Source organism: Eretmochelys imbricata, chromosome 23, assembly GCF_965152235.1.
Source record: "Eretmochelys imbricata isolate rEreImb1 chromosome 23, rEreImb1.hap1, whole genome shotgun sequence".
Classification (NCBI taxonomy): Eukaryota; Metazoa; Chordata; order Testudines; family Cheloniidae; genus Eretmochelys; species Eretmochelys imbricata.
In genome coordinates, this window is record NC_135594.1 from 16,324,465 (window position 1) to 16,334,137 (window position 9,673).

Below are 9,673 nucleotides of genomic sequence, written 5' to 3' on the forward strand. Positions count from 1 at the left end.
CGCCTTCTAAATAAACAGTGATCCTTCGAGCCATCGAAATGATTGAAAAATGAAAGTCGAATTCTGCTCCCTCGAAACGATCAAAAAAACAAATAAAAATCAATTTCTGCCAAGCCTTGAAATGAATAAGCCATAACTCACGAGCAAGTTCTAAGTTGCAGGTGACGACCACACCATTATAACAAGACATAGTCTAGTGGCTGCTCCGGTCTACGCTCAAAATTGAGATCAACCTAGCTACGGCACACAGGTGTGTGCAAAATTCACCCCCGCGATCCCCCAGAGCACCATCGTCAAGCTGACATAACCCACAGGTGTAGACCCAACTAAGAATTCCTCCGCCGACCTAGCTACGGGTGAGATGGATCAACTTTTACAGACCCCTTCCTTTGCCGTTGAAAGCATCAACACTAAATCTTCTGTAGTTATGCCACCATAGCACATAGGGCGTAGACACAGCCTCAGATCAAGCTCTCCGGCTTCTAATCCTGTCACTCAGACGTTGACCCAGACCAGTGGGTTTTAATCCACCCCAAAATCTGTGCTGATGACCCACGCCGGGCTCTTGAGCCCCACATATCGGCAGCTTGGTTCCAACTTGGCTTGTTTTTTCAATCAGGCTGAGATCAAAACATGGAGCCAAGTTGGAAGGAGATCGGTTGGGTTGTTGCTAATGCCAAAGAGGTTGGTGGAGACCAGGGTATTGCCAAGCCCTGGGTTTCGAGGGGGTAATGGGAGCAGATAGGGGAAGCTGGGGCCTTGGGGAGGGGAATTCTGGGTAAAAGATGGGGCAGCACGTCAAGCAGAGAGCTGTCTTTATTGCAAAGGGGCCAGGCAGGCTGGGGAATCACAGGGGAGTGGGGGGCAGCACCCAGTGTGGGTGGGGGTGCAGAAGGGGGGGAGCTTTTCTTGCTGGGGACGGTGCTCAGTCGTCCCATTCGTCATCGTCCTCCTCGTCCCCGCCATTGTCCTCGCCTTCGTCTGTGGGAGGAAGAGGAGGGTGAGTGGCGGAGGGGGCAAGGGGTAGGGGAGGAGGGGCATGGCACCCACTCCCACCGCTGCCGAGGCGGGATGGGGCGACTCACCCGAGGAGTGGATCACTTTGCTCCGCTTCTGCATGACGTGCATGAGCGCCCCCACCAGGCCCTCGGAGCTCTGTGCGGGCGGCGGGGAGTCCAGCATCTCGGGGGTCTGCAATGCAGGGGAGGGGGGGTCAGGGCCCACAGCACCATCCCCTGCACTCACCAACCCTCCTGGCACCACCAGGACCCCCAGCACAGACCCTCTGCACCCCCCTGGTACCACCAGGACCCCCAGCACAGGCCCCCTGCACCCACCCACCCTCCTGGCGCTGCCAGGGAGCCCAAGACCAACCCCCTGTACCCACCCACCCCCCTGGCACCACCAAAGCCAGCTCTAACTCCCCCCTCCCCATCCCTGCTCCCCTCGGTCACCCCCTCCATACCCCAAACCTGCCCCCAACTCCCCTAACCCCCCCATCTTCCCCTTCCCCACCCCTCAGCCACCCTGTTCCCCTCCCTTCCCCCCACTTCCTCCATCCCTTCCCCCCACTCAGCCCCCATCTCCCCTCTTCCCTGCCCCCAACTTCCCTTTCCTCACCCCCAGCCACCTCCGTCCCCCTCCCTGCCCTCACCTCCTCCATGCCCGCCCCCATCTCTCCTCATTCCTCACCCCACAGCCACCTCGTCTCCTCCTTGCCCCCCACTCAGCCCCCAGCTCCCCTCCTCCCTGCCCCCTACCTCCCTCATCCTCACCCCCTCCCTGCCCCGCATCTGCCCCACAGCTCACCTTGTTGAGCTGGATGCCTTGGCGGATCTGGTCCAGCAGGGCCCCACGTCCCTTTTGGGGGGGAGCAGGCTGGCTCCCTGGGGAGCTGACCCCCCCTGAAGGAAGTGGGGGAGGGGGACAAGGCCCTGAAGAGACTGGAGGCGGAGGGGGCGGCGGGGGAGGTGGGGGTGGGGGGGCTGCCCCAGCAGCAGGCGGAGGGGGGGGCGGACCAGACCGGGAGACAGGGGGAAGGGGCCCACAAGGAGGGGGCAGATGCCCCCTGGGGGGATGGGAGGGAACCGGCCCCCTATTTGGCATAGATGAGGGAGGTGGGGGGCCGCCTGGGATGGGGGGCAATGGGCCAGACCTGCCCCTCGTTGAGGCAGGGGGGTGGGGGAGGGAGGGGCCCGGACCGGGTCATGGGGGGCGGAGGAGGTGCTGGACCTGTGGGGAGAAATGAACTGCAATTAAAGCCCAGCCTGTAATGAGGCTCTTCCCCCGCGTCTCCCGCCCCGTTCCCTGAGAATCCCAAATCGGTGCACGGGGAGGCTTGCACGGGACTGACATGCAGCTGCCTCTGGGTCAGCGCAGCTGGGGAACAGTTTCACATAATGCCGCACAGGGACGGCTCGCCCAGCACTGAGATGCAGCCACCTCTGGGGCACAGCAGCTGAGGAACAGCTGCACATAACGCTGCACAGGGAGAGCTCACCCTGGCGTCTCAGCTCCTCCTTCACAGCCTCCAGCCCGCCCTGGCCTTCAATGAAATCGTAGATGAGTTTGGAGGTCTCTGCGTCGGTCAGCTGCGCCTCGCTTATCCCGGCCTGGGAGAAAAGCGTCTTCAGGTCGGGGTCCAGGTTATTCACCTAGAAGAGAGACAGATGGAGGAAGGCGGCTCAATCCCCAGGCAAATGCCCCCCAAATTCATGCTCTCCCCACACACAGCTGCAGGTGCCCAGATGGACAGAGCAGCAAGGCTCCAACCCCTGAAATCCGGGGACGGGGGATTTATGGATCATGCCTTAAATTAACTCCCCCAGCAGCCCTCGGGGACCCACTAACACTGACCCCCTAAAATCCTGACCCACTGGGCAGAGCAAGCAGCTGGGGGGGGCGTTCTGGAGGGATCCAATTGGGAGGTTATGTCAGCTGCCCCACCCCAGAGCTGGCTGCATCTCAGCACCAGGCAAGCCTTCCCCATGTGGCGTTATATGGGGCTGTTCCCAGGCACCCCACTCCAGAGATGACTGCATCTCAGTGCCAGGAGAGCCTTTCACTGTGGCGTTTTATGAGGCTGTTCACAGCTGCCCCACCCCAGAGGCGGCTGCATCTCAGTGCCATGCGAGCCATCCTCTTGGGGGTCTCATGCCCAGATTATTGGGCCGCTGCCTTTGAGAGCCGAAAAAAACCTGTGCCGTCCAGAGCCCGTGAAACTGGCTGCATGGGCCAGATTTCCCAACACAGCTGCAGCAAAAAAGGGATGGTCCGAGGAAAACCTGGCCCGATGGCAACCAATTTTGCAGGCCAGATCACCTAGCCCCTGGCTGTGGTATGCCACAGGGCCCGTGTTAATTCCTAGTTGAACTTTAAGGAAAAACACACTATCTGGAGTTCGAAAAAACATCATGGCGCTGGGACAGCCCCCTGCCCCTTGCGCCATCCAGATGCCCGGTAGCTCTGGCAGCTCCTCTGGCTGGCTGTGACTTGCCCCTTTCCTGTGGGCACGTGCCAACCGCACTGCCAATAACAGTCGCACTGCCAACTCCCCGAGCAGCTGTGTGGGTGGGTGGGGGCTGGTGGGGGGGAACGTGCATTGGAAGAACAAGATGAGTTTGGAAAATGCTGGGGATGGGGGGCCACAGGGAGGCAGTATCTTGGGCAGCCCTGGCTCAAGGAAACCCCAAATTTGCTCCCATAACACTCCATGGGGCACTGAGTTGCAGCTACTTCTGGGGCATGGCAGCTGGGGAACAGCTGCACATAACACCCCAGGGAGATAGCTCGCCCGGCACTGAGATTCAGCCACCTCTAGAGCAGGGCAGCTGGGGAACAGCTACACATAACGCTGCATAGGGATGGCTTGCCTGATGCTAAGATGCAGCCACCTCTGGGGCGGGGCAGCTGGGGAGCAGCTATGCACACCGCATCATGCCTGGTAGCCACAAGCGCGAGTGATAACCGCCCTCCCCCCCATACACAGACATTGCTAACGCCAAAGCTTTACCCCACGACCTGTCCTTGGCCCCCTTCCCAGCCCCCGCCCCCCCACGAGCCCTTCTGATCTCTGGGACCCCAGGGTCAGATCCCCACCATACCCCTGTCTCTGAAGCTACATACATCAAAACCAGTGTTGGGGTCCCAGCCGACGTGGGTGACGTGCCTGGAGGGAGAAGAAAGATTAGCCAGCTCGAGAGGGGCCAGGTCCCGCGCCCCATTCCCGGCTCCTGTGAGCCAGCCAGTCCCCCCGCCCTTGGGCCAGATGGGAGATGGTGTCCCCTAGAGGGGCTAGGCCCCAGCCCCATTCCTGCCCCACTGATGCCAGCTCTCACTTGAATCCACTTGGGGCGCCGATGTCGGCCTTGGAGATCTTTTTCTTGCCCTTCTTCTTCTCGGCGGCTGTGGGCACCGGCAGCCCCCGGTACCGGGACGAGGTGATGTCCGGGTTCTGGATGTCCATCGTCATCAGGTTCAAGGAGGAGGAGGGGGAATTCGGCTGTTTGCTGGGACCTGTGGGAGAGAGAGACGGGGCTGCGGGGGGCGGGATGGGGGCTGGGCAGGGGGCGCTCTCCCCTGGCAGTCAGGGCTGGGCACTGAGGGGCACCGTGCTGCGGGGGGCGGGATGGGGGCTGGGCAGGGGACGCTCTCCCCGGCAGTCAGGGCTGGGCACTGAGGGGCACCGTGCTGCGAGGGGCGGGGTGGGGGGCTGGGCAGGGGACGCTCTCCCCTGGCAGTCAGGGCTGGGCACTGAGGAGCACCGTGCTGCGGGGGGCGGGATGGGGGGCTGGGCAGGGGGCGCTCTCCCCTGGCAGTCAGGGCTGGGCACTGGGGGGCTCTGTGCTGCGGGGGGCGGAATGGGGGGCTGGGCAGGGGGCGCTCTCCCCTGGCAGTCAGGGCTCGGCACTGAGGGGCACCATGCTGCGGGGGGCGGGGTGGGGGCTGGGCAGGGGGCGCTCTCCCCGGCAGTCAGGGCCGGGCACTGGGGGGCACCATGCTGCGGGGGGCGGGGTGGGGGGCTGGGCAGGGGGCGCTCTCCCCTGGCAGTCAGGGCCGGGCACTGAGGGCACCATGCTACGGGGGTGGGGTGGGGGGCTGGGCAGGGGGCGCTCTCCCCGGCAGTCAGGGCCGGGCACTGGGGGGCACCGTGCTGCGGGGGGCAGGGGGCGCTCTCCCCTGGCAGTCAGGGCCGGGCACTGCGGGGCACCATGCTACGGGGGGCGGGGTGGGTGCTGGGCAGGGGGCGCTCTCCCCTGGCAGTCAGGGCCGGGCACTGGGGGGCTCTGTGCTGCGGGGGGCGGGGTGGGTGCTGGGCAGGGGGCGCTCTCCCCTGGCAGTCAGGGCCGGGCACTGGGGGGCTCTGTGCTGCGGGGGGCGGGGTGGGGGCTGGGCAGAGGGCGCTCTCCCCTGGCAGTCAGGGCCGGGCACTGGGGGGCTCTGTGCTGCGGGGGGCGGGGTGGGGGCTGGGCAGGGGGCGCTCTCCCCGGCAGTCAGGGCCGGGCACTGGGGGGCACCGTGCTACGGGGGGTGGGGGGGGGGCTGGGCAGGGGGCGCTCTCCCCGGCAGTCAGGGCCGGGCACTGGGGGGCTCTGTGCTGCGGGGGGCGGAATAGGGGGCTGGGCAGGGGGCGCTCTCCCCTGGCAGTCAGGGCCGGGCACTGCGGGGCACCGTGCTACGGGGGGCGGGGTGGGTGCTGGGCAGGGAGCGCTCTCCCCTGGCAGTCAGGGCTGGGCACTGGGGGGCACCGTGCTACGGGGGGCGGGGTGGGGGCTGGGCAGGGGGCGCTCTCCCCGGCAGTCAGGGCCGGGCACTGCGGGGCACCGTGCTGCGGGGGGGGGCTGGGCAGGGGGCGCTCTCCCCGGCAGTCAGGGCCGGGCACTGCGGGGCACCATGCTGCGGGGGGGCGGGGTGGGGGCTGGGCAGGGGGCGCTCTCCCCGGCAGTCAGGGCCGGGCACTGGGGGGCTCTGTGCTGCGGGGGGCGGGGTGGGGGCTGGGCAGAGGGCGCTCTCTCCCTGGCAGTCAGGGCCGGGCACTGCGGGGCACCGTGCTACGGGGGGGCGGGGTGGGGGCTGGGCAGGGGGCGCTCTCCCCTGGCAGTCAGGGCCGGGCACTGGGGGGCTCCGTGCTGCGGGAGGGAGGGGGGATGAATTAACCCTTTCAAGACCCCCACCTCCAAGCCGCTTACCATTCATGTCTCCCCCGGGCATCGGGGATCGGGGCAGCGTCATCGCCCGTCGCTCTAAAGGAGGCAAAAAGCCGCGGTCAGACCCATGTCACCAGCTCCCCCCCGCCCCCAGCTGGTGGGAGAGTCGGGGGGTCAACCCCTAACCTGCCCCTCCCCCCCAATTGCAAAGGACAGTGGGATAGAAGGGGACTCACCTTCATTGACCGGGGGAGGTGGCGGGGGGAGCTGCCGTTTCTCTGAGGAAAGAGGAGAACAAGCGCTAGGATCCTGGCCCGGGCTGGCTCGGGGGGGATGGGGAATGGGGCATGGGGTCTGTCCCCTCTAGGGGGCGCCGGCTCCCCACCCCTCCACATACCCATCCTCTGCTGTTGCTTCTGGACCTTCTCCTGCACCAGCGTGTAGAAGTTGCGGGCGTCAGCCTCATCCGCAAAGTTCAGCCCGGCCTGGCATTCCTGAGAGCAAAAGGCACCTCACTGGTCCTGGGGGGGGCGACACGCCCCTCCCAGAGCCGGGAGAGAACCCAGGCGTCCAGGTTCCTAGTGCCCCTGCTGTAACCACCAGACCCCGCTCCCCTCCCAGAGCCGGGAGAGAACCCAGGCGTCCAGGTTCCCAGTGCCCCTGCTGTAACCACCAGACCCCGCTCCCCTCCCAGAGCCGGGAGAGAACCCAGGCGTCCAGGTTCCCAGTGCCCCTGCTGTAACCACCAGACCCCGCTCCCCTCCCAGAGCCGGGTGAGAACCCAGGCGTCCAGGTTCCCAGTGCCCCTGCTGTAACCACCAGACCCCGCTCCCCTCCCAGAGCCGGGAGAGAACCCAGGCGTCCAGGTTCCCAGTGCCCCTGCTGTAACCACCAGACCCCGCTCCCCTCCCAGAGCCGGGTGAGAACCCAGGCGTCCAGGTTCCCAGTGCCCCTGCTGTAACCACCAGACCCCGCTCCCCTCCCAGAGCCGGGTGAGAACCCAGGTGTCCAGGTTCCTAGTGCCCCTGCTGTAACCACCAGACCCCGCTCCCCTCCCAGAGCCGGGAGAGAACCCAGGCGTCCAGGTTCCCAGCCTTACTTCTTGTTGGTAGCCCTCAATTTTCTCCTTCTTTTCACCCCCCCCCCCCACCCCGGTCTCTGAACTGTTGTCTCTGGGGGCAGGGCTATGTCTGGAAGCCCTGCCCCACTGATCGACCACCACCCCGGCCCTCTCTGGGGCAGATACTCACGTCCCCAGGGAACGTGTGGAAATAGGGGGTGACGGCGGAATAGACCAGCTGGCTGGAGAGCTCCATCTCCCATGTCAGCCTCCTCTCCTGCAAGAGAAAGGGAAACCCCAGTAAACGCCCCATCAGCAGGGGGCGCTGGGAGCCAGGATGCCTGGGTTCTCTCCTCAGCTCTGGGAGAGGTGTGGGGTCTAGTGGGTTAGAGCAGGGGGGCCTTGGAGCCAGGACTCCTGGGTTCTCTCCCCGGCTCTGGGAGCGAAGGTGCAGTCTGGTGGTTAGAGCAGGGTGGAGAGGGCTGGGAGCCAGGACTCCTGGGTTCTCTGGACAAGTGCTGGGAAGGGATGGGGAGCCACGAGGGTAGGGCAAGGACTCACCTTGATATTGAAGAGGCGGATGAAGTAGGAGCGCCGGGGGTTGTCCTTGACCAGGCACAGGACCCCGCAGCCCTGCTTACCCCAGACCTGGCTGCTGGGGGGCAGGGCCCAGTACAGCTGGGCCACCGACGTGGCCAGGGTCTGGCAGAGAGACAACCGAGTTACAGAGCGATCACGGCTGAGATGCAGCCAGCTCTGGGGCGGCTGGGGAACAGCCTCACAGAACGCCGCGCGGGGAGGGCTCGGCCGGCCCTGAGCGTGGCCCCCCCTGGGCTGGCAGTTCCTGTCTTGGTTTCTGGTGTTGGCTGAGGCTCCGGGCTCCGCAGCATCACTGCGCTGGGCCCCTCGCAGCCCCCCTCAGCGCCACTCACCCCACGTCCTCCTGAGCGGGGTGTGGGGGGGGATACAGCAAGGAAAGAGCTGGTGCCCCTGACTCCCGACCTGCAGCCCCCTGCTAGCCCAGCCCTGGGGCACCCCCAGATCTGCTGATGCCCCTCACTCCTGACCTGCAGCCCCCTGCTAGCCCAGTCCTAGGCTGCCCCCCAACTCTGCTGGTGTCCCCCACTCCAACCTGCAGCCCCAGCGCTTCCCCACTCCCAGCTCTGCCGGTGCCCCTGCTTCCTGACCGGCAGCCCCTGCTAGCCCAGCCCTGGGGCACCCCCAGATCTGCTGATGCCCCTCACTCCTGACCTGCAGCCCCCTGCTAGCCCAGTCCTAGGCTGCCCCCCAACTCTGCTGGTGTCCCCCACTCCAACCTGCAGCCCCAGCGCTTCCCCACTCCCAGCTCTGCCGGTGCCCCCCACTCCAACCTGCAGCCCCAGCGCTTCCCCACTCCCAGCTCTGCCGGTGCCCCTGCTTCCTGACCGGCAGCCCCTGCTAGCCCAGCCCTGGGGCACCCCCAGATCTGCTGGTGCCCCTCACTCCCAACTCGCAGCCCCCTACCCCAGCCCTGCCGGTGCCCCTCACTCCTGACCTGCAGCCCCCTGCTACCCCAGCCCTGGGCTCCCCCCCAGCTCTGCCGGTGCGCCTCACCCCCGACCTGCAGCCCCCTCCTGTCTGCATCCTCTGGGCCTCATGTCCTCACCGTGCATTTCCGGCCCAGGAGCTCAAACACCTGCTGGTTTTCATGATCCAGGAGGAGATGGGAGGCGACGTTCTCCTGCTGCGCTCGCGCCCCTGGCCTGGACCCCCGGCTCATGCTGGCTCCTGGCTCCAGTCCCCGGCGGGTTCTCAGGGTCTCTCCCCTCCCTGATCTCGACCTAGGGAACTTCCGCGTTGCGGGGACTTTTTTCAACAGGAAGCGCAGAAGAAACCACCGACCAACGCTGAGCGCCCAGGGCCTGGGGAAGTTGGGCTCTGCGAAGGGCCCCAGCCAGGGCTGGGAGTTAGGGGCACCGGCAGAGCTGGGGCGGGGAGGGAAAACCCGGCGACGGTTGGGGCCGGCCTGCCTCTCTGAGCAATGGGCTCAGGCTCTCGGCAGACTCAGGCAAAGTTGCATCCGCCTGGCGCATGGTTTGTGTTTCCTATGCAGCCGTTTGCGGGTGTGGGGGGGGCATTTTCTGAGTATGATGCACCTTTGAGGTTGTGGGGATCCCCCCCCCAAGTCAGAGGAGGGCAGCCTAGCTGTGCTGTTGGGGAGGGGCTGTTTGGGGGACTGGCTCCAGCTGCCTCTCTCTGGTGGGTAATGTACAGCTAGGACCCTGCCCCCAACCCCCCTGCCCTGCCCTCTGCTCCCCCCCCCTTTGTATCTGCCCTGCAGCCCCCCCTCCTTAACACCTCTCCTCCATGCTCACACAACTCCCAACCTCCCTTCCCCACCTCCTCCATCCCTCATAACCCCCAGCCTCCCTCTCCCCTCGTAGCCCCCCAAGTTGCCCCCTCCCAGCATGTCACACTCCCCCACCCC

General features: G+C 65.8%; 1 protein-coding gene across 1 annotated transcript; it reads right to left on the reverse strand.

Moving 5' to 3' along the window:
- Positions 1-816: 816 nt before the first annotated feature.
- Positions 817-9,039, reverse strand: WAS (WASP actin nucleation promoting factor). Its single transcript, XM_077840620.1, is given in 13 exon segments — positions 817-981; positions 1,086-1,191; positions 1,810-2,178; positions 2,180-2,232; positions 2,501-2,654; positions 4,126-4,168; positions 4,338-4,515; positions 6,189-6,242; positions 6,383-6,424; positions 6,544-6,640; positions 7,397-7,483; positions 7,768-7,908; positions 8,852-9,039. Coding segments are annotated over 13 exon segments (1,494 nt in total). The 5' UTR covers positions 8,966-9,039; the 3' UTR covers positions 817-925.
- Between the last annotated feature and the right edge of the window lie 634 nt (positions 9,040-9,673).